The sequence below is a fragment of the Wolffia australiana genome, chromosome 6, assembly GCF_029677425.1.
Source record: "Wolffia australiana isolate 7733 chromosome 6, ASM2967742v1".
Lineage (NCBI taxonomy): Eukaryota > Viridiplantae > Streptophyta > Magnoliopsida > Alismatales > Araceae > Wolffia > Wolffia australiana.
The window spans coordinates 10483692-10509079 of NC_135840.1; the positions used below are offsets into that span (position 1 = coordinate 10483692).

The 25388-nt window shown below is 43.5% G+C and overlaps 1 protein-coding gene across 1 annotated transcript in view; it reads right to left on the reverse strand.

Annotated features, from left to right (window-relative positions):
- LOC144704634 (DNA topoisomerase, type IA, core) overlaps positions 1 to 20218 on the reverse strand; it is a 49276-nt gene extending 29058 nt beyond the window's left edge. Inside the window, exons 1-8 of the mRNA XM_078577119.1 lie at positions 20034 to 20218; positions 19906 to 19962; positions 18693 to 18796; positions 15086 to 15179; positions 6053 to 6152; positions 4452 to 4695; positions 4203 to 4365; positions 4002 to 4121 (exon numbers count right to left, since the gene is read on the reverse strand). Of these exons, the coding sequence (XP_078433245.1) occupies positions 4002 to 4121; positions 4203 to 4365; positions 4452 to 4695; positions 6053 to 6152; positions 15086 to 15179; positions 18693 to 18796; positions 19906 to 19962; positions 20034 to 20054 (903 nt within the window). The 5' untranslated portion in view covers positions 20055 to 20218. The remainder of the gene's footprint in view (positions 1 to 4001; positions 4122 to 4202; positions 4366 to 4451; positions 4696 to 6052; positions 6153 to 15085; positions 15180 to 18692; positions 18797 to 19905; positions 19963 to 20033) is intronic.
- Positions 20219 to 25388: the final 5170 nt, after the last annotated feature.

Below are 25388 nucleotides of genomic sequence, written 5' to 3' on the forward strand. Positions count from 1 at the left end.
TGATCAACATCTACACCCAACTTGAGGGGGGCTGTTAGATCATACGGCCCAATAACCCTGTACTCGTGTATCACCGGGCCCATGTTCTATAAATGGGCCCTCTCATAGTGAAATATGACCGTTGATTCCAACGGTCATATCCCTCCAACAGTCGATCGTCAACCTCTCTAAAAGAGGGGAACATTGTGTATGATTTAGTAGTTCGCGCGGGTGAAAAATATACATTTGTTTTCTTCTTGTTCAAACTCTCACTTTCCGTGGCCAGTGTGGGATCTATTCAAATCACCCCCAATCTCACTCTCACCCATGTTCTTCATGTCCCACGTCTCACCCTGAGTCTCCTCTCCCTCCATCACCTCGTCCAAGATCTTGGTCAAGACATATGTTTTACCCCTAATTCTTGCTTCTATCGTGATAAGGTGTCGAGGCAGATGACTACACTTGCTGAGGAACGAGGGGGCCTTTACATCCTTCATCGTTTTCCATCCGTCTCTCCTTTGGCCCCTGCACTCGGCGTTGCTCTCTCCACTGCGGCGCCGGATCCCCTTTGGCTTCTTCATCGTCGCTTGGGACATCCTTCCTTCTCTACTTTGAAATTTATGTTCCCTCGTTTGTTTCATGGACGTCCTGTGGACGGGTTTGTTTGTGAACCATGTCGGTTAGCTAAACATACTCGGACAACTTATCCTCCTTCTGATCCCTCTTCTCGTTCCTCCTCCCCTTTCTCTCTCATTCATAGCGATATATGGGGACCCGCTCCTGTTCATAGTGCGTCGGGCGCCCAATGGTTAGTGATCTTCGTCGATGATTTTACACGTGTTACATGGGCCTATCTCCTCAAGCACAAATCAGACCTTTCCCAAACAATAATTTCATTCTATTCCCTTATCCAAAATCAGTTTGCTACCTCCCTCAAACGCTTCCGCTCCGATAATGCCCATGATTATGTCAACTCTACCATCTCTACCTTCTTCACCTCTCACAGCATTGTTCATGAAACATCCTGTCCATACACGCCGCAACAAAATGGCCTTGCAGAATGCGAATTTCGCCACATCTTTGACACCACGCGCTCTCTCCTTCTTCGCATGAACATGCCAAAATATTTTTGGGGGGAAGCCTCTCTCACTGCAATCCATCTCATCAACCGACTTCCCTCTCGGGTTTTATCCCATCTTTCCCCTCTTGACGCCCTCCATAAAGCCTATCCCATGGTTTCCCTGAAAACTAATCTCACTCCCCGTGTCTTTGGCTGCATCTGTTACGTAACTAAACATCATCCTTCTCGAGACAAACTTGATGCTAAAGCACTCCGATTTGTCTTTGTCGGTTACTCCTCTCACCAAAAGGGTTATAAATGCTACCACCCTTCTACTCACCGCTTCATTGTCAGTAAAGACGTCACATTTGATGAGTCATCTCCATTTTATCCCTCTGAATCATCGTCCTCCACTTCCTCTTCTACTTCACTTGATAAGTCCCTTGATTTCCTGGTTCCACTTACGTCTCCATCCTTGTCTCCTTCCCTCGACTGTCCATCCATTCCAACCTCCTTGGCTCCTCCACAAAGATTTGATGGGACCACGTATCATCGCCGTCCACGCCCTACTCTCATGGTCTCCACCCCACAAACTCCAACACCACCCCCCCCTTCATCCCATGACGACCTCCCTATTGCCCTCCGGAAAGCCCCTCGCTCCTGCACTTCCACCCCCTTGTACCCTTTGGCCAATTACCTTTCCTCCCACCAGCCCTCCTCGACTTACCGTGCCCTTCTCACCCGACTTGATTCCATCATCATACCAGAGACTGTGGCTGAAGCATTGGTTTCCTCTGAATGGCGAAGTGCTATGGAAGAGGAGTTGGCTGCCTTGGATAAAAATCAGACCTGGGATCTTGTTCCTCTACCTCCGGGGAAACATTTAGTTGACTGTCGGTGGGTCTATACAGTCAAACACAAGTCTGATGGCTCCCTTGAGCGGTATAAAGCCCGTCTTGTAGCTAAAGGCTATACTCAACAATTTGGTGTTGACTATCTGGAGACGTTTGCCCCAGTCGCAAAAATGAATACTGTGCGTCTTCTTATCGCACTTGCGGCTCATCATGACTGGCCGCTTCAACAGTTTGACGTCAAAAATGCGTTTCTTCATGGTGATCTCCATGAAGAGGTTTATATGGCCCTGCCTCCCGGTTATACGGCTCCTTCTTTGACGCTTCCCTTGGTATGTCGTCTCAAGAAATCTCTGTATGGTTTAAAGCAGTCTCCTCGCGCTTGGTTTGGTCGCTTCACACACTCGATGAAATTATTTGGCTACTCCCAATGCAATGGAGACCATACACTTTTCTACAGTCATTCCACGTCCCGGGGAGTCACCCTACTTCTTGTGTACGTGGATGACATTATTATTACAGGGAATGATTCGCACGCAGCGACACAATTGGCATCTCATCTTGCCAGGGAATTCGAGATTAAACATCTTGGCTTACTTCGCTACTTCCTCGGAATTGAAGTGGCATATTCTGCAGCTGGTATTTTCCTTTGCCAGCCGAAATATGTTGTTGATCTCCTTCAAGAACTTGGCAAGGAAGATTCACAACCTCTATCTACTCCTGTTGAAGCGAATCATCGATTATCCCTGGCAGAGCATGATGAGGCTGTTGATCAAGGAAGGTACCAAAGATTAGTGGGTAAACTGATATATCTCACTCACACTCGCCCTGATATTGCTTATACAGTAGGCGTGTTGAGCCAATTTATGCACTGTCCAAAGAGGTGTCATATGCATGCTGTCAATCGTGTACTTCGCTATCTCAAGGGCTCTGTTGGACTTGGTCTTCAGTTCAAGCGTAAAGGTGGTCTTCAACTAGATGTCTACACCGATGCTGATTATGCGGGCTCTCACGTTGATCATTGCTCGACAACGGGCTACTGTACTTTTCTTGGTGGCAATCTTATTACATGGCGTAGTAAGAAACAAGCTGTCGTATCTCGATCCAGTGCTGAAGCTGAATTTCGTGCCCTGGCACAAGGTCTCTGCGAGGCGTTATGGATCACTAATCTCCTTACAGAGCTGAAACTATCGGGTCCTCAGCCAACTCAAATGTTTTGTGATAATAAGTCGGCAATCAGCATCGCCCATGATCCAGTGCAACACGACCGCACTAAACATGTTGAAGTTGATCGTCACTTTATAAAAGAAAAGCTAGAGTCAGGAGATTTTTGCCTTTCATACATTCCATCCACCCATCAACGAGCCGATATTCTCACCAAAGGACTATCTGTCCCACGGTTTCGAGATTTATGTGGCAAACTGGGAATGGATAATATCCACTCACCAGTTTGAGGGCGACTGTTGAATATGTTACTTTTATGCCCTTTTTTGTGTCTTTTTCTTTTATATCCTTTTTTGTAACTCTCCTATAAATGTACCTTCTCGCAAGAAACTAATTAAGGAGAATTATTCTTTTTCTCATTGTCTTCTTCTCTCTACTCGAAGCTCCACTCCCCTTCAGAGCTTCTTCAATAAGAGTTTATGACTTTGGGACATTTTAGTCAGGATTCGATCCAGAGAATTAGATACATGATTGGTGAATCTGTCTTATCAAGAAGTACTTAAGAGTACTCACAATAAAAGAACAGAAAATTAGGATAAAAAATCCCACCTAGTTTCATTGGAGCATGGATACCAGGTCTGTTAAACCCTAGGATAGGTCAGCACGAGAATTACTACAGCCTTACAGAAGCAATTGAATTGGTTTCCAGACAAAAAATTCGCAAATTACCATACAATGACCATCCAAAGAAGCATGAAATACAACAAGAATAAAATAAAAAATTATTCTGAGATATTTCCACAATATAACAGAATTAAGAAATCAAAGACAGTCTATAGTCTGTGAGCAGCTCTTTTTTCCCCTTACAAATCCTGAATTCACATATACCCAAAGTTTAAAAAATATACAACTGGAAAGAAGTGGGGAGAAAGTTATTGGATACGAACCTTCAATAAGTTCACTGTATTAAGGCCACAAGGACGAGTCTTGCATTCGTCAGATGTTGAAACATTAATCACTCTCACACCTCTATCGTTGGCAACCATCTTTTGAAACATCTCTGCAACCTAAAAATAATGATGAAAAGAAGCATTCAAGGACCCAAAAATATGCTTATTTGGTAAAGACATGTTTCTAACAGAGCTCACATCATTATCAAATATCTTTCTACGCTCCCACTCCAGCAGGAGTTCATATGAGTCCTTCATGATATAAACATGTAAAGACCAGAACTTTTCAGGCTTAAATGTTGTGATTTGAAGGTGACGTCTAACACAGAATCCAAGAGTTGGAGTTTGGCAAGGCCCGTAGCTGAAGAAATAGAAAAAAAATAGATATAAAATGAGTATGAAATAGTTGATCAAAATTATCTTAAGAGGAATAAGTCAAAAGTTTACGAAATAACTCTTGAATCAAGATTCCCATATTTTCCTTGAAAATAACGTGTCTGAAACCGAGTAAAAGCCACTCCAACTTTCAAATCTATCTCTTGTCGTGCATCTACAGATAAGGCTTCATCCTTGTTGGGTTCAACTAGGTTCGTCATTGCCTTAAGAATGTCTTTCTCTGTGACAGAAGAAAACCGAGCACGGTATATCCTTTTCCCAACCTTGGATTCACTCATTCCAGTGCATTCGATGACTGCAAATAAAATACATATTAATAATAACTATCACAGAATAATTCTTAGATAAAAAACAAGAGTCATTTAAAACATCAAAATCGAATAATGCAATAAAATAAATGTACTTATTCTGATCAAAAATTTTCAAGAGATGTGGTGCAAGCCAAACATTATTCCCAGTGATTATAAGATGAGAACCATGATCAAACTGATAGGATCCTTGATAGGATCCTCAACCTATCTAGGGGTAGTTTCGTCATGTTAGCCCACAGGGGCATTTCAGTCATTTGGCTATTATGTATTTCCTTTAAATAGGGATGCCCTCCCTTTAGGAGAAGAAATAGTCTCCCAAGGAGAAGAAGATTGAAGTAAGGTCTTCTTGTCTCCCCTCTCCTCGTCTAGGTCTGGTCTCCCTCTTTCCCTCTACGATCCCCGGTCTCGAGATCGTCTCTACCTCACTGCGTCTTCAGGCGGCTCATCCCCAGCCAATCCCAACCCCCCTCTGCTCGGACTCCTCTCGGATCCTTCCCGTTTCACCTCTCTACCCCGGGACCTTCTACCTCGCCTCGCCCTCTACCCTCCTTCCGATACGAACCAAGATCAAGGATCTTATCACAAACCAAGCCCTTAAAAAAATTATACGACAAGAGATCAAGGATAAAAATGGAAATAATAGTACTAGGCCAAATGATGAACACATGACTTGAGATATAAAGAACAGCTGGCAGAATATGGAATACTGAACACGGAGCATGTGGTCAGAGGATCTATGAAATTTTGAAAGCTGATGCGCAAGCATAATTATAATTATGCAAAACCATAGTATTATATTATCCCACGGAGATAATCATGATTCGGTATCAAATTAATGATGATGCATGCCGCACACATTTTCACAAAAATAAAGAAAATTTTCTACTGATGATGAATTTTGGTCCCAATTCTCTTCTATTCTGCGACTATTTCAGTCACTCAAAAGTATTTTTTTTCTAAATATATGAGAAATGTGAAATTTTCTGCTTTGGATGAGTAACTGAAGTTGGAAGAAGGCCCAAGTTCATACCACCAGTCGACTGTGAAGAAGATCCTGGTGAATAATTATGGCCCTCAAACAACTTATCATGGGACCAGTAGATGGAAGTGCTGACACCCAATTAAAAATCATTCAGGACTTATTTTACTCATTAAGGTTTTCTAAAGCAAAGTGGAAACATGATCCATAGAAATTTGCCAACTCGTCAAGATGAGAAAAACTATGTCCAACATCAGGAAGGGAAATTACTCCCAGTTGGAAAAGAGAACAAGTGACTATGCCATGAAAACTTCAATAACCCCTCACCAATTGTAGCATCTGAGCGTTTGTTGACGTTTTACCTTCATAACAAATATTCTCCCCTTCACGATCACAGTCTAACCATAAAACCAAATAATCACAGCCACGAGCTTCAAGTTGCAAATGCTTACGTATATGGGCCTACAAATGGAAGAACAATGTCATAGTACACTAGCGAAATAATGCTGGATGGTAAAAATAGTCAGTCTACAAAGCTTCCACCGTATAGACACATCATCAGAGAAGAAACAGACCACCCTCAATGGACAAAAAGACAGAAGAATCACTTATGCCACGTACAATATTAGACAAGGATTTTAGACACAAGGAATCGTATAGAGTTATCTCGCATCAGAAATATCCATATCCTACAGCATTGGACCCACAAACAGAATAAAGTCAAATCATAGGATTAGCTTTAAAATAAGCAAAAAGCAGTAAGAAGATAATTTCGATAGATTATTTCCAAAGCTAAAGCTTTTCAGGCATACGAGTTCAGATGCCTACCTCCTTTTTTCAACAACTATTATTCAGTCAGAACAAAATTCATTTAGATCAAAGCATTAGTCAATCACATTTATTCTTCAAGAACAAATATATTTAGACATGTTTTGACATTCAGATGGACAGAAAAATAAAAAGTCCCAACATTCCGACACAAAGGGTTAAACGGAACAACCATGTCATGAACCATGTTTAATAAACAATATTTGATCACCATTCATCTGCTTATAACCCAATTACTTCATAACCCAGGAAAATCTCCCAAACCAGACCAATGGGGATTTTTAAAGATCATGCATACCCTTATTGTTAACCCTAGGAGGGGGAAGTGGATCAAGAGAGATGGAGTGAGAAGGAAAATAGAATAATGTACCAAAGATGTTACAAGAAGAGGGTATATATATATACCCTAAGTGAGAGAAGAGAGATAAAGGGCTAATGGGCTTATAGAACAGGGCCCATTAGCCCGATATAGGAATATATCACTAACACCCCCCCGCAAGCGAAGTATGGATGTCTTCCATACCGAGCTTGGACACCGCACGTTGGAGAAGTGGACGAGAAAGTCCCTTGGTGAGGACGTCCGCCGCCTGATCAGCGGATGCAACAAAGTCAAGATCAAAAATCCCTTCGTCAACACGCTCCTTAAAGAAGTAGCGATCACGCTCCATGTGCTTTATCCGTCCCTGCTGGCCCGGATTTAAGGCCAGTGTAATCGCTGACTTGTTGTCACAGTAAAATGGATGGGACGGGAATACTCCACCCGAAGATCGTGAAGGATCCCGTAAATCCACTGACCTTCGGATGCCCCATCGGCGAGCGCTGAACTCAGCTTCCGCGCTTGAGCGGATACCTTGTCTTGCTTGCTGCTCTTCCAGCTGACTAGGCTGCCAAAGATGAACGCGTGCAGTACCCGGTGGTGGATCGGCAATCCACAATCGAGCCGGCGAAATCTGCATCAGTGTACACTTTCACTTTTCTGTCCGAACTCCGAGGAAGAGCAGTCCCTTCCCGGGGCAACCTATTAGGTATGCAAGTACCCGGTGGGCGGCCTGGCGATGAACCTCTCGAGGCGAGTGCATAAACTGACTAAGTAAGTTGACTGCAAAGCTGAGGTCGGGCCGAGTGTGTGTCAAATAGAGCAATTTCCCCACCAGCTGCTGATACTGATAAGGATTCACCAGTGGAGAGTCCTCCCCTTTGCCCAATTTGACGTTGGGATCAATGGGAGTGCTCACCGGAGCACACTCAGTCATACCAGTCAGGGTGAGCAGGTCAACGGCATACTTCTGCTGCGAGACGAAGATCCCCCGGGGGGAATAAGCCACCTCAAGGCCAAGGAAATATCTGAGGAGGCCGAGAGTCTTAATCTCAAACTCCTTGGCCAGGGCAGCACTGAGACGGACAGCTTCGGCAGCATCGGAACCCGTGAGCAAAATATCATCGACGTACACTGCCAGGATAGATACACCGGTCGGCTGATGACGGAAGAACAATGAGGCATCACCGTTGCTCTGAGTATACCCTTCGGCTTTCAGAACGGAGGAGAAACGGCCGAACCACATCCGAGGTGACTGCTTCAGTCCATAGAGGGACTTCCGCAATCGACAGACGGTGCCGGGAGGACCAAGGGTGTACCCCTCGGGCTGCTTCATATACACCTCCTCCTTCAGATCGCCATGTAGGAAGGCGTTCTTCACATCAAACTGCCGAATCCCCCAATGGAAGTGAGCTGCCAATGCCAAGAGAAGACGAACCGTTTCCATCTTCGCCACCGGGGAAAAGGTCTCGAAATAATCCACTCCATATGATTGGGTGAACCCCCGAGCGACGAGGCGAGACTTGTACCGCTCCAGGGTGCCATCCGCATGATGTTTCTTGGTGTGGATCCACTTGCAATCCACCACCCTCTTGCCAGGAGGAAGGGGGACCACATCCCACGTGTGGTTCTTGAGCAAAGATTGCATCTCCTCGTCCATCACCGCTTTCCAATGAGGAGAAGCGATAGCATCGGCTACACGGCGAGGAATGGGATCCGACTCGATGCGAGTGAGAAACAGCCGGTAGGGAGTACTCAGCCGGTCGAATGAGAGAAAATGAGATAGAGGATAGCGGGGTGTGCGAGTGCACTGACGAACCCCCTTCCGAAGGGCGATAGGCCAACCCAGCTGTTCCTCATCATCGATAGAGGGCTGAGCGGAATCGTCCGACGGAGGATGAGCGGAAGCGAGAGGTGGGGGAGACAAAGGTGCGGGAAGGGAAGTGGAGTCACCCGCACAAGGGAGGATAGGATCATCCTCGGATGGGAAGAAAGAAGCCAACTCACCGGAGAGAGGAAGAGGACTCACCAAGAGGGGAGATCCTGTGAGGACGGAGCTGGAGAATCCTGGCCAGTGAGAATGCCCGGGGGAGGAGGCGGCAAGGGTGCCGGAAGCGAAGGAGGAGTGGACAGCACGTCCAAGGACCCCTCAGGTGTCACCGACGGAGAAGAAAGGACATCAACGGGAAAAGGATCATGGAGAGACGAGGGTGGCGTTGGAGCAGTGGGCTCCACACTCGGAACAGGCCCCAAGTGGGGAGCCGAAGGAGCCTCATCCAACGGGAGGCGGGATGAGGAAGAGTAGTCCCCGAAATAGGGTTCATGCTCGGCAAAGGTGACATTTGCCGAGATGAAGAAACGCCTTGTGGGCGGATGGTAGCACCTGTATCCCTTCTGGAGGGATGCGTAGCCGACGAAGATGCACCTCAGAGCACGAGCATCGAACTTCGTCCGTGATGGAGAGGTATCGTGGACGTAGGCGGTGCAGCCGAAGACCCGAGGAAGGAGACCCGTCCGCAGAGAAATATCCGAAAAAGTCGCATTCATCCGGTCCAGGGGGCAGGAGAACTCCAATGTAGGGGAAGGAAGACGATTGATGAGGTGGGTACTGCCAAAATCGCCTCACCCCAATACTGCCAAGGCACCTGGTAGTTCACCAACAGCGCCCGGGCGGTGGAAGTGACACACCCCACCCGGCGCTCTGCCACACCGTTCTGCTCCGACGTAGCTACACATGAAGTTTCGTGGAGGATTCCACGATCCGCAAAAAATGAGGCAAGTGCGGTATTGACGAAGTCGCGGGCATTGTCCGACCGGAACCGCTGGATACCACGACCAAACTGAGTCTGGACCATGGCGCAGAAATGTCGGACGGTGGATGTGACCTCTGACTTCGTGGTCAGCAAATAGACCCACGTATACCGGGTGGCCTCATCCACAAAAATCACGAAGTAGCGGTGCCCCCTCAGACTAGGCTGCGGGGCCGGTCCCCAAACATCACTGTGAACCCGATACAGCGGACTCTTCGTATGCATTTCAGAGGGAGTAAAGGAAGATCGACGATGCTTGGCCAACTGACAGGCTTCGCAAACAACACTCGATAAGTCGAGTCCAGTACATAAAGAAGGGAAAACTCGCTGCATAGTAGAAAAAGGAGGGTGGCCAAGCCGCTGGTGAGCCAACTGGAGACGCCCTCTACACTGCTCGTCGGCTGGTCGAAGTGCCCGTGCACCAAGAAAGTAGAAGAGCGCCGCCGCCCAACAGTAGCAGTCCATGTTCCCGCCTAATCGGTGTAGTCCTTCCCACCTTGTCAGACAGAAACATGCCGTCAGGTTGGAGGTGAAAGGAGCACATAAGGGCATCAACAAGACGTTGCGGAGACATGAGAATGGCCCGCAAATCAGGCACATGGAGGACGTTGTTGACCACACCGAGGCCATCCACAAAAACTGCCCCGATTCCGGCCACCCGGAGACGTCCACCGCCCGCCGTAAGAACGGTACGGCTCTCACGATGCCTCTCGTACGATACAAACCGGTCATTGAAGGGGGTCATATGCTCGGTGGCCCCCGAATCAAGAACCCACGTAGTATCAGAGACGAGAGGTGAGTGAAGAGCCGTATGACCACAGTACCACTCAGAGGAAGGAGAGGGCTGAAACGCACCAAAACCGCCGAAGTAGGACGTGGACTGGGTCTGGGTCTGAGTCTGAAGGGCAGCCATCTGGGACTCCATTTGGTCACGGAGACGAGTGAAGTCAGCCTGGAGTTGATCGATGGTGGAAGCGGAACGGCTCGTGCTGGTGGACGTGGCGGCAACCAGTTAGAGGGGCGACCGGCGTCGGAGAGGCAGACGGCCAGAACAGGGCCTGGAGGACGTAATGGGGCCGTCCAGGGGGCGGATGACGGAATGGATGACGAAAAACAGTCTCGGGATGACGCACAGATGAAGAGGATGACGGAAAAATCGTCCGGATGACGGTTCGGACGGGTCGGTTGACGGTTCGGATGGTGATCGATCGGATCGGATCGAATGACGGGTCGGACGGGATCGGATGACGGTTCGGACGGGATCGGTTGACGGATCGACTCGGGATGACGCGCCGGGATGACGGTTCGGCGCTTGCTGCGGCTGCTTCAGCTGCGGGCTCCGGAACGGCCGTCAGACGCTGGAAATCGAAGGAGGAAGACGGTATGGAAGATTTTGAGGATGAAAATCGGAAGAGGAACGATTTTAAACCGAAAAAAAATGACTGGAATGAAGAAGAAATTGCGGAAGCGGAAGGGGAAGTTCCGCAAGAGAATGGAGACGAAGTTCCGCGTGACGAAGATAGTCTGCGCGGGGAATGTTCGTCCGGTAGAGGGATCTCACTCCTTAGAGAGCCATTGGCTCTGATACCATGTTAACCCTAGGAGGGGGAAGTGGATCAAGAGAGATGGAGTGAGAAGGAAAATAGAATAATGTACCAAAGATGTTACAAGAAGAGGGTATATATATATACCCTAAGTGAGAGAAGAGAGATAAAGGGCTAATGGGCTTATAGAACAGGGCCCATTAGCCCGATATAGGAATATATCACTAACACTTATTCTACAAACAACATTCTGCTGGTCAATTCTTTCAAAAAAAAACATTCTGCAGGTCAATTCACTGTTAGCCAGGGGAAATGGTGATAACACATCTTCCTCCAAATCACCATGTAAAAAATATTTTTTACATCAAACTAGAATATAATCCACTCGAGCTTTGCTTCTAGAGCTATCGGAATATGCAGTGTTGAACTTGGCCACAGGTGCAATAGTCTCAAAGTAATCAATTCCATAAGAAAGGGTGTAAGCCTTTGCAACTGGCCTTGCCTTATTTCTCCCTATTGTCCAAGGTGTCTTGAACTTCAGCGTACACCCAACTTCAGCCACTTTGTACCATGAGGAAGTAGTACTAAGTCCCATGTCTTTTTCTCTCAAGGGCATGCGTCACTTCATTCATTGCCTGCTTCCACTACTGACTTCCAAGGGATTCATCACTACTCCTCTAAGTGTGGACTTCTAACAGTCTACCTCAGAAAACTGCTACACTGTGAGCTCAATTTATCCTATGATAGATACACATTGTCCAAGAGGATGTCGGAGTGAATTTCTGCAACTTCTGAATCCCTTCCTCACTACAATAGGCAAGCATAAAGAATCTTTTATTTCAGGCACAATAAGATCAGTTTCCTCCTCTGTGCCTCCATCACTTCTTCGTCAATCCAACTTCAATCTCAACCACCACTTTTTCAACACGGATAGATGGCCCTCCCACTTGTGTGGATCGGCGCACCTACACTTAACGACTTTCCTCCAAAGTTCTTCTAATCTCTATTAAGTGGTGAACACTCACCTACTCTGGATTTGTTGAAGCTTGAATCCACAGTGGGTCACGCTCCATTAACTGAGATCTCTCTGGCAGGGCCATGGTGGCATTTAAAGGAAGTTCATTTGTGTATGGCAATTGTCATGCGGTCAAATCTCGAGCCAGGAACATTTTTTTAAAATGAACTCGAGCTAGGAACAATCCCCCGATTGAACACGTCCCAGCCTCAGTGCTTGGACAGGAACACTAAGCAGCCTTCGATTGTGCAGTGGAAGTCTTGAGCAATAGCTTTAGAACTTGGGGGTTAAAGAGAGAGGCTGGGGACGCAGCCCCATAGATGAATTGGGTCATTGTATTATATATCAGAATAGTTTACATTGTAGTAGTAGTCATTACAATGAAGGAAGACCAGGGACGATACCAAAGTAACGAGACAAGGCGTCGCGCGCCTTGGTGGTGTAGCTCCTGCGCCTTGAGGCCCCCAGCCCCGCACGCGCACCTGCCAGCACCGCCACTACATGCATGCCCCCTGGTCGTGGACCGCGCACCCATTGGCCCTGGGCACTCAACACACCTGATAGTCCAAACCCAGCCTTGACGCACCCCTCGCCACCAGCACCTGTGCTGACACTATCGCGCACAGTCCGCGTAGGCATCGCCATGCTCGGCGCCCAAGCTGGGCGCTGCGTGCCCAGCACTACCAGCAGGGCACCGCGCGCAGCCATCTTGGCGCTCTCTGTGCGTCAATGCCTTAGTCTCCTGGCTGGACGCCTCCCGCCCCGCACACGCAGTGCGGGCGAGGTACGTGCGGTGTCCCCACAGTGCACGTGTGTGCGCACCCGCGCACGGCGCCCACGCCTCTGCTACCTAGCCTGCGCGTTCCACACGAGCGCGCACTCTTGGCAGCCCACGGCCTGCCCTGATCCACCGCGCTTGTGCGCGACGAGCACAAGCACCAAAAGAGCCTTGGCTTTAAAGATCAGGGTCAGGTGTCACAACCTAAATGTGTGTGTTGTTCACACTTAGGGACTCGATCCCCTATTTTAAGTCCAAGTACACGGACATGTCCTCACAATAAGCAAGCAGGCCTTTGTATACGAAATGCCGCATACTTTGGGGCCTTACACCAATTCACAAGCTTCAAAAATTGATGGCCCATCTATCTATGCAGCAGCAGCATCCGTGCTTCAACATTAAGCGATTATGTCACAGAAGGGATACATGCCTAAGAATGTTCATCCAAAACAAGCAAACCATCTTCTTATTTAAAACGACCCTTGATTTAGGATGAACCCAGATGAGAGAGGAAGAAGGAAAGCAAGTTCCACATTAAGATTGTTGTTGGGACAAAAGGGACAATAGCGAGACAGGACGGTAAGAGAGTGCTGCACACACCAATGAAGGAGCTCATAAGAGTAAATAAAGTGCGTAAGTGCCAAAGCTGAGAATCAGCATAAATAGGAGGCTCGACCTCATTCAAAAAACAGAACTGAAATTTCTTAAAGTTGTTGATGCGGTGACAAGGCTGGAGAGCGGGAGATCCTCCTGCAGCCAGAGGAGAAGACATCGATCTGACTAACTCTGTCTTCTTATTCCTATCTCCCATTTACCTGTATCTTTCAATTCCTTTCCCTGAATCCTCACATTGTTGGTTATGGAACATAAATCATTAATTGAAAGCATTTTTGAACTCATGTTGGAGCTGGATTCCGTTGAGTGACTCTTACAAGCATATCAGAGCATGGCTGAGGATAGAAAGGATTGATTGAAGGGAAGTAGCCTATAAGAAACAAGACAACAACTCCAACATGATTCTTCTTGCCTGCCTTCCTAATAGGAGAGCTGCCTTCCTTAACGGGAACATGCCAAAAAGGAAAAGATGAAAATGCCCCTGATGGAGAAAATGACCAAAATACACCTCACAAGGGATTGGGGATCATATCATCATATTGATTCCTTCCTCTTGGCAAAGTCCTCTCCAGTACTATACCATTGAAAAATATAGTTTTACATACAAAAAAACCCACCAGCTCCAAATTGACAACCTTTAAGTTACAAGCAAAAAAATATAAACTAAAAGTCAAATTAATGATGATTTTCTGATTAATTGAAATCAAGATTCTTGAATTCGGCAAGCAAATAAATGAACATGAGTAAAGCATCAGAAACAGTTTCTTTCTCATTTGGAAATGTTTATTCTCGACCATACCACCCCATTTGACTGAGCAGTACAATTAAAACCTTAAGTCTAAAACATATATGGACAGGGAGGAGTATTGATACATTCTTTACAAGAACTTATTGTAGAAAGCTTAAGAGAAAGGGCCAGTCGCTGGAGCCACATCAGGGGGCGGTCACACTTGCAACCTCCTTTAAATACATGACCAGCAGTGGAAGATGGGACTCAGAATTTTTTTCAATATACAAACCAGATTGGCTGTCTGAGAGACAGGAGGTGGGAACAGCAGATGTCATCATGGCCTGAGGAGAAGCCCACCAGAATGCCTCTGTTGTTTGCAGATTCCCTCTCTCTCTCCACCGATCTCTTGAATATATTGGCAACATTTGGACACGATTTGGACTTCTTATTCCGCCTCATTGTTTGTTTTTTTTCAATAATTCAAGTTGAAGTGACAATTGATACAGATCTACATATCATTAACTAAAGGTTAAGAGTGACAAAACTCTACATCAACTAGCCATCCGATTCCTATGAGATGAATGAGGGAAATAGTACCAGCTTAATTTACCTGTCCCAAGAACTAGTTGATAATAATGTAAAAATGTACCCCAGCAATTTAAAGAGAACAATGGTTGATTCACAACAGTTGCAGGAGTTGTGCACAAAAAAAGTGCAGAAAAGGGCTGGAAGCCAGAAATAGTGCATAACAACAAGCACCTTGGGATTTGATTCAGATTTTAATACAGGCGCCTCAAATAGATCCATGGGGTCTGTTATATCCCAGTTTTGAAATTGAGGAGGAAAGTCAACACTGTGCAATTAAATGAAAAATAAATATTAGAAAACCCACAGGAGACATTAGTTTGAACATTAATCTGACTTAAGCACAAAAAGCACATTAAAACCTACTTAAGCAAGTGTAAAAGTCTTCCAAAACATTTGAAGATCTGAGGGGAAGCAGGGGGAGACTCGGCAACCATCAATTCATGCTCCGCACTGATGTTGCAAAAAGTTCCTCTCAAGGTACTGTTTTTCGGCTGGTTATTGAGACGACGAAGATTGGTCACACAGGTCTTTCGGAAGAGGTGGAATCCGACAAATTTCATCAAATGTCCCCTGTGTACCAAGGGCGATGAAGACTGCGGTGAATATCTATTCTTCACGTGTCAGGTCGCCCAAGAAGTATGGACAGCGCAACAGATACCAGGGCTGAATATCTCCTCCGACAAGGCAGTTTGGACCTCAGTCACTGGTGGTAGGTACTGGAATGGAGGAGGTTACTTGCGGTGCTATGGGCGTTATAGCTGCACCGGAATGAGGTTGTGTTCAAGGGGAGGCGGGTGTCAGTGGAGAATATCATTCACAACATTGAGACACTTGAGTCTGTTTGGGGTGGAGAGAAGTGATTGGTGGACCAGTTCAGTCATATATGTATCTTGAATGTACATATTTTCCATTGTTAATGGTAGCAGGTTGACCACCAAATAAGGGTGGTCTTCCTTATTTTCTTCAAAAAAAAAGTCTTCCAAAACAGACTTGGCTTTCTCCCGGATCAAGTTCAGCTTGAATCTTCATTTTTTATCTTGTCTTTCACTCTCCTCTTTCATCCCTTTCAATCATTCCTTTAGTCCAATTATTGAATACAGATGTCCAACCTCCTGTGTCTTGTTTTCTCTCCCCTCCATCTTGTAATTGGTATTGGACCATTGTACAAAGGCCCAATAAATCTTCTCTCTTAACTCTATTTTATTTTATAAAGGGCTTGCCTAGGAATCTGTCATAACGAGTCCATGTATGCAACTGGTATTTACACCAGTGGTGTTCCAGTTTTAAACAAGTTTTTTCCATTTCGTTAAAACCCTAGGTTCCACAGCTATCACGCTCTGTGATTATGGTACTGGAGCTAATCCAGGAGTGATCAAGGCCAAGAAGATGACCTCCACCAATTGCTGCTTATTGCCACCACATGTCTTCCCAGTGCATATCCCCTCAATACACCACGCTGTCATAACAACAGTACTGAGTACTATTTGTTGCACATTTGTCTGCAGATACCCCTCTGTCAGCTTCTCTGACCTAACCCTAGGTCGAGGAAGAAAACAGAACAAGAAAACTCCCATTTGTCCATGATGTTTTCCCGTGTACCCTTTATATAACGGGTACATGGATTGGTTACAGCCATTATGACTTGTGGGCCTGTAATGGACCCATTACATTTTAAGTAAACAATAACAATAATAAAAATAAGGCTCTCCAGTTAACACCCTCTTAATTTGTTTGACGTGCCCGCATACATATCAAGCTATCAGATTATCACTGTGGTGCCCTCAGTCTTCCACGGCGGTGCAGAACTAGAGAAATTGATGAGACAGTTGAAGAGCATGCTCAACTCCTCCATCCTGGTCCACTCCAATGAGTGTAGCATCCTACTCAGTACTGTCTTTCCTTCAGCTGGATCCCCAACACGGAAGCGACAGACCATATGACACCCCAAATCTGTTACTGATCCAAAAGTGATAGTACCTGAAAAGTTGATATCACAGCTAGCAGACGGAACCTCCCAGTTGAAGGCATTGAAGATTCTTTAAGGAGTCTTACACATGCCATCACTTAAAGGTCACTTAATTTACCCACAAAAATTGGTCTGACTGCCCAATGACCCTGACTCTTGGTGGTTGTATTACTCATGGAAAGGTGGAGTGAAAGAGGACTATCCATGTTAAGAGCACCGGGGGACTGCTGTTGCTGGAAGAAGAAAACTGCCTCCGTCTGTCAACAGGGAGCCAAATCGGGACCCAAGAAAACTCCAAGAGCTCAGAGAAAGAATCTTCACGCACGATATGACCATTTCGATCAGCCTTATTCTCAGACTCTGAAACATATGTTTTTTTATCTTTTTACTGGATTGGATGTTAAAACGTTCATGTCCAAGGCTTTTCAGTCGGCCAAACACAAAACAGCACTTTTTTTCACTGTTCGGCACCATTGTAGTACTCTTTTTTGTCACTTACACAATGATGTGTGGGGACTTGCTCCAAAATCCAGTCTCTCCGGCGTCCACTGGTTTGTGATCTTAGTGACTGCATGTACCTGGTTTACATGGTTATATTTACTAAAGGCCAAGCTTGAGGTGGCATACACTATCAAGGTATTCTGTTACACAATCCATACACAATTTGACACACCAGCCAAGAGATTTAGATCTGACAATGCCTGAGATTTTTCAATTCTGAAGTTTCAGACAACTTCAAGGCAAAGGCTATCCACGAGTCATCTTGTGTTCAAACTCCATAGCAGAATGCATGGAAGAGAGAAGAATGGGGGCACTTTGTTGACAAAACCCAGACTTTCTTATTGCACATACATCTGTGGATGATGTACTGGATAAGGCAGTTATAGCTGGTGCCAACCTTGCAACCAGATCCTATCTGGTAACTTAAACTTCTGGAGCCCTATGGCGAAGCTGAAGATGGTCTTCCCTCACGTGAAGTTAAAAACAATGTTCTTCCTTAAACATTCGGTTGCACTGCCTACACTCACGAGTCCTCGTCCACTATCTGGAAACTTGATCCCCAATCCATCAAGAGCATTCTATGGGTCACTCTTACACCACCAACAAGGGGTACTAGTGTTATCATCCCCAGACCAGATATTTTTTGGCACCATGAATGTCATCTTAAATGAAAGCCCAGCATTCTACGGGGACGAGCCATCTTGTGGCAGAGACTGGTCAAACCAGCTTCCAACCATCTTCTGGTGACATACTGAAGTTCCTTCCTAGTACATCAACTCCAGTGAAAGCTAGACGAGTGACACCTTCGACTAGTGCACAGATATCTTTGGGTGATATGTCACAAGGTAGTCATGTTCCAGACCCAGCTGATCAAGCAGAATTTTTTCCTTGTGCCAGGATTGCATCAGATCCAGAGGTGTTAATCATGGATAGAGTACCCAACCCATAATAGGGGTATTTATGACATTTTCCCTCACAAGTAGTTTTTCCCTTTCAATTCTTGACGCCCTTCCCTAAGGACATTCCTCAATAGAAATCTTACTAGTCGAGCAGGATAGGAGATCCTCCTGAGGTGTCACAGGTGCCCAGGCCCATAGCCATTCTCACCTTCCTACCTTTCTTTCTGCCGTTCTCTCTTTCCCTCCAAGAACCCTCCTTGATAGAGATTTGAACCAAAAATTCTATCAAAATCCTATAGCTATACTAGACGACCGATTATTCTGTATGGAAGCAGACTTAACAATGACACCAGTAAAACAAAATTTAAGCAAATATAACATATAAGAGAAAAATGAAGAACAGAAGATACACCTGAAAACGTGTCCTATGACAGATGTCACCTTAAACTGTACAATGTATCCCTGGAAATACCCATCAAACTCATGGACGTCAGTGCTCCCTCTCCTCGTGGACATCTGCAAGTAAAATTTCTCACCAATGATGGAGTATAACTAATAATCTTGTACAAACTGGAATAAATACAACCAGTGTTTGACATCACCGATGATGATGACAACGAAAAAAGAAAGAGGATGAGTTGTCTCCGGCCCCATCATTTATCCTCGCAGGATTATGATGAGAGGGTGATGATAAATCATCATCATGCCCATCATCATCTCTCGTCTGCAGGTAGAATGGCAATTTTTGTATCGTCATCACCTCTCATCAATCTCCCTCTATTAAACCCGGATGACAAGAGATGATGTTGAAATACTCATAGTCATTATCCGTCATCTTTGGCCAGGATGACGATGACAATTACAATATCATCATCATCACTCAAGCCGTGAATGATGCTGGGTTTTGGCATGATGATGACGATCTTCGTCATATATTGCAAAGAGTAAATACAATACTAGAAGGCAAACTAAAAACAACTGATGAATGCCATCGAATGTATGGGCCCTCATCAGAGAATTGAGCAGTTAAACAATAACATGAACAAAATCTTAAACACTGTCCCATCTAAAGCCAATAAAATCAAGAGGAACGAACAAAAAGCAAATAATAAGGAAAATTTAGCGCAGATAGTATATTTAACGGCAACATTTTACTGACCTCCTCGAAGGGTTTAACTTAGTTTCACAGAAGCTTCGGGCATTAAAGAACAGAAACCAAAAAATTATTTATCAACTTTTGATGATTTCTGTCCCACAACACTTTTTTCTTTCAAAGGATAAATCTCGATCGATATGCCATAGCTGTCCCCCCCGTCACAGAGGAAAAAACTGGGTTAGAAATAATTGAAATCACCCGTATTGAAGACCGTTAAGACTGATTAGATCACATTAATCAGCTGTTCTATATGCCAGCAGGAGTAGCCAATAATTAACTAATAACTTAAAAGAGTTCGAGCAGGCCGCCTACTTCTTTAACCATAGTAGATGCCTGAGGTAGCATTAACCATTCATACAAAGCATAATGACAGAAAACGCATAACTTCAAAGACAAATTCTACATTAGAGTACTGAAATCACGATTAAAGACGCTCCAATACATCTAAGAAACTGCAGTAATGACTCACACGTCCTCCTGAAAGAGCAGAGGCCACTGAAAGCGCGATGCTGGGCTTCTCCGCAACCTGCAGTATAAGAAAAATATGATTATGATAGAAGGAAAATGATTACGCGGCCGCAAAGGTTAAGCACTTACCATCAAAACCATGGGCGCCATTGCGGGACAACAGCTAGGCTGCACACGGCCGAAGATGGAAGAAGAACTCCACCAGTAATCCCGGCGAATCACTCGGCTAAAACCCCAGCTTCATGATCATCGTCAGCGAATTCGAGCAAATTTTACAGCGGCAGACTAATTTAAACGGCCGATCCACGTATGAACATTAAAAGAAACACTACAGTAAAATAATTAATCAAACATTCACTCCCAGAGAGATTGACAGAGATTTTAGACCTACAATTGATAATATTGATTTGTGGGAAAGCTTTCATTTTTGACAGTCAGACGTCATCCGTCACATCACACGTCATGGTGACGGCACCGTGATGGATGATGTGACCGTGATGCTGACTAAATAGTTGGCCCGTGATGGTGACGGGGACGAAATATCCGTGACGGTGGCAGAGGTCCTAAGAAAGGTGATGTGACGTGATGGACATCACAAATGACGTGGGTGACAGATTTGTAAAAACATTTAAAAAGAGCAAAAAACCTTAAAGATTTATCTCCTCAAGAGGGAGAGAAAACTGAGCGCTGAATTTTCATCACCTCTGGTGGTGATGTCATCTGGGGATGGGACGATGATGGGACGACACATGAGGGGAATGTGATCATTTTTTTCAAAAACCTGGGACGTGTGATGGGACGCGGACGTGCGTCTGTCACCATTCGTCAGCCGTCCCGTCACGTCCCAGATGTGTCGTTCCCTAGGCAGAGTAGTGTTTGCCCATCCCAAGCCCGATTTTAGATGACGAGAATGGGACCGTTATTGGGATATTGGATGACGGCATCGCATCCGATGCCACTACTCATACCAACATCTGTATCCATCTTCGTCTCAGGGGTTGGATGATGACATCGAATATCGGTGTCAGTCGTTTCTTTTCAGAATACAATGATATGTCAGTAGGAATATAATTCAAATAATTTATCATTTCATTAGGAAACATACAAGTGCATAATTAAGCTATGAGAGTTGTATTTGGTAATGAAAGTTATCAATATTCAATTATGTTAGAGTGGTTGAAATAGTAGGGTTGAATTATGAGTCCAGCCTGGCTGAAAAGTTCCGCAATGTTTTTCATTTAAGTCTCAACGGATTGGACTTGGTCGACTTTATTTGATTCTTAATGGATAGGGCGTGATGTTTTGTTGATAATTTTTTCTTTGCAATGATTTATTGTTTTTCTTTACTTTTTTAGTATGAAACAATTGGTGCTTTTTTACTTTACCAATATCTGGAATGCGATATTAATATCTGGATACCAATTTTTGGTATGGATTTTGAAATCCAATATCCAAATATCGGATCAAATGTCTGGTGTCAACATCTATCACATCCTGACCCCATATCATGTATTGAGTGGATATTTGCACCACTATGATATCCAATATCTGGAATCTGAGATCGTCTCTATTTCATCTAGGTATTGTAACTTTAGCACCATATGATTTGAGTTTAGCCTTCCACAAGGTTCTTTAACAATGATAGAACTTTGTTATGATTTTCATTGTAGTTTATCTTTTCTAATTCTTGATGTGAAAAATAACTGACAAAGACATGAAGGATTTCCAGAAAAATAAATGTGTTTTATGAATGTTTCTACCTGGTGGATGTCAAGCATATAGTCTACATACCTGATATGAGCATACCAAATGGAACATATGCACAAACACTTGAGCCAAGGTCCATCAATGACGTAGCCTTAGTACACGAACATTGTAGGAACAGGACTTGAATCTACAAACCTTGCTCTACTTGAAGGAGCCAAGTCCTAAATCCATAAAACTAGCTTCTCCAACCCTTGAGTCCGCAAAGGGTTGTGCTTAAATCCACAAGCAGCTAAGCACTCTCTAGCAAAGAGAACACTCATAGGGGAGAAACAACAATTTTAACAAAACAATGCACGTCAATAATAATCATTTAGGGGTACATGGGGGCCTTATATAGACCACAGCAAGTGCAGGGTCGTCCATAATGACTGTACCCGTGATATGACAAGTCAAAACATTGAGAAAAACAATTTTGACAAACTTAAACAGAGAAGAAGCAGCCTGACAGGCCTGAGCAGAGATATCCTGCAGATTATGGGGCGTGTAAAAGCTATCAAGAGATATTTGTGTGGCTCAAGAAAGATCCTGATGGGACAAACTAGAAGATATGCAACTCTGACAAGTTAGAGCAGAGTTCATGGTAGAAGAAGAATATGTCTACCACAAATGAATCTGTTAGAAGATCCTGTCGGAGAAAATCTTGTCAGAGATAATCTTGTCAGAGGATTTTGAGGGGCTCTAAATATTTTTCTACAGATCCTGTCAGTTCTATAAAAATCTCCTTCTGGGCCACTAGTTGCTAATGGGCCTCATAAAATGGGCTTCCGGGCTACATCAATCAAGGGAGAGAATCTCATTCAAATAATACATTGATCGTAAACATTTTGCGAGTGGACCTGACATTTACATGTGATAGTAACAATTTATAAGCCTGACCTTGGATTTGCAAAGGCTATCTTTGTTATAACTAGTTGTATTGTGTTCTGAATCCTTCAAAGCATATTATTTCAATGCTCAACGAGGATGCTTGAATACTTAAGCTCAAGAGAACTATTGAGAGAGGAGACTTCAGACATTATAAATTTCTCAAAACAAATAAGCTTATTCTAGTGTGTCCTCAGGTGGTACAATGGACATGTAATGCAAGAGGGAAAGTTTAAAATGAGCATTATGTGACGCAAGAGGGATGCCATTTCCATACAACAAAAATATAAAGGACATCAGACTATTTTTCACATTTGTGACAGATCTCATAATGGGAAACTCTCACAAAAAGTTTGTCATACTAATCAAACACCTTTGATGATCATACGTATGTTTTTTTGACATTACATATTTATTGGACAGTATAACAACTTTGTAAACTACTTGCATTCACATGAGAAATTCTCATATCCCTGTTTTGCGGTTGAATGTGTCATATTTAGCATGTCACAGTATTTAGCATGGCTACAATTTTCATTTATCGCAATAACTTCTCCAATGTGCAAATAAACAAGAGAAAAATGAATTTATAGAATAAAAGCAATCAAGTAAATGTAAGGTCGATGGTATTGGCTATGTGAGACGGCTATCATTTATTTACTTGTCATTATCCTTAACTCCAAATCCCTTGACAGTATTATACCTAATGTCAAATATGTTGATTAACATCACAATTGTGAAAGTTTTCTTTAGACGCGAGACACCCGAGACACCTTGTGGATGGGTGGTTGTGTTTTGATTATGCTCCACAAGTCTATAATTAAGAGATTCTGAACCATCTTGGCTTAGATGCAGCAAAAAATCTATGAAGGTGATTTTGCGATAAAGATGTGACTGTCTACACTTCATATAAGAGAAAATTGACTCAAAGAAGAAGTGCACAGTTAAATATCTTGCCATGGTAGTGGAAATATTGGAGAGAGTATTACTGGAGGTTTTAACCACACATTAGTAATTGATAACACACTAATTTTGGTCTTTATTTCAAGCAATTTAGCACGATTTTATGCATTTAACGAGATTAAAAAGGTTTGTCATCATATATTTACATGAAAATAATGTTTTCAAGTGATTTTTGATTTTTTCCTAAATTTCTGTTAATCTTATGAATTATTAAGGGATTTATTTGAGCTTGAAATAATTATTTTTAAATCAAAATGGCAGGGTTAATATTTAATTTTGAGATTTATTAGTATGGGGGTGAATTACTGAATTTTCTATAACTTTCTAGGATTTTTTTTGGATGTTATTGGATTTTTCTGAGATTTATTTGCAGAAGAAATGTATTTTTTATTAAGAAAATGATATATTTATATGGCGAAAATGAGTATTAAAGTAATTTTCAAACTTTGAGGGGCTTTTTATAAATTTCAGTTGCAACTATGCCCTCAAAAACAGCTCTCGGTCATGTATGCAGACGTAAAGCAATTATTTAAACAGTTATAGGGTTTTATTACAATTATTTAGTATTTTTTAGTTATTTTTATGAGAAATCAGAGGTGAGAGAATGCGCAAGGGACATATACACAATTATTTTTGGGTGGCGTCAGGAAAAAATTTCAGTTTTTTAAGGACTTTATTACAAAAGCACTAGAGAGGTTTTTTGGGCGATCGACGTGGCCTCATCACGGCCGAAAAAACGGATTAGTAAGTGCATTTCTATATTGTACGACGTTGATTTATCTTAATATTTTTTCTTTGATTTTATTTTCGACAGGGGGTACGTGGCGGTCGTAGATTCAACCCACCATTTGAAATTCAAACGTTGTCGGCCAATGAAAAATCGACACATCATTGCCTGTTTTAAAATAAAATAATTAAATAAATGGATTTAAATCCAATGGTTAAAATTGGTTTAAATTCATTCATTAATAACTTTTGATCCGGAAGTCTGATTGAGATGATTTTTGATGGATTTTCTCATATTGATCCCTTCTTTCTATCTTTATGGTTGGATTATTCAAACCACGTCTACATTGATGGACAAAAATTAATTATTCATGAGGGGTAAAAAGGTAATTTTTACTATTTAACCTAAGTATAAAAGCCGAATTTCGAGAGGAGGGGGTCATTCTGGATGGTGCTCTATCACAGCTGCAAGACAGAGAGGAGCTTCAGCTTGGATCAAGTTGTTTGGTACTTTTTTCCTTCTTTGTATTTGAACTTCTGGTGTATTTTGGGTGTTGTTAGTTGAATTTCTTAATCATTCTTCTTGATCCCTGTCTGAATTTCTAAATCGCTTGGCTTGAGCGGAATGTACTAGCCCTGACTAGGATTGAGAGGAAAAATTGAGAGATTTCCTAGCTATTCCAAGTGCATATAAAAGAAAACTATAAAAAAAACTTATAAAGAGGGTTAACATTCTAGGAGATTAAATTTTCCATTTCATTATCCAATAGAGTAGCTATTACTGAATTGTCGAACCTAAAGAACCAACCAAAACACATCTAAATTTTCCTCTTAATCTCTCTAATTAAATTCTTTGATTCTTTCAATTGGACCAATGAATTCAACTTAGAGCCCCTTACTTCTTCTACTCCTCTCATCTCTTCTACCCCCCTCTCTAACATCCTTATCTCATTAGGTTGATTTGATCTTCATTGAAGATCAAGTTAACTCTAATTAATGTTGAATTATCAGGAAAATCATCAAATTGAATTCCTTACTAGCTTCCCTTGGATGATACCTTTACTTATGACTATATATCTCAAGTCAGGGTTTTATAAATTGTATAAGCTAAAATTAACAACGACAAGGGATTTAAAAATTGCAAAATTCACCCTTATTTTTGGC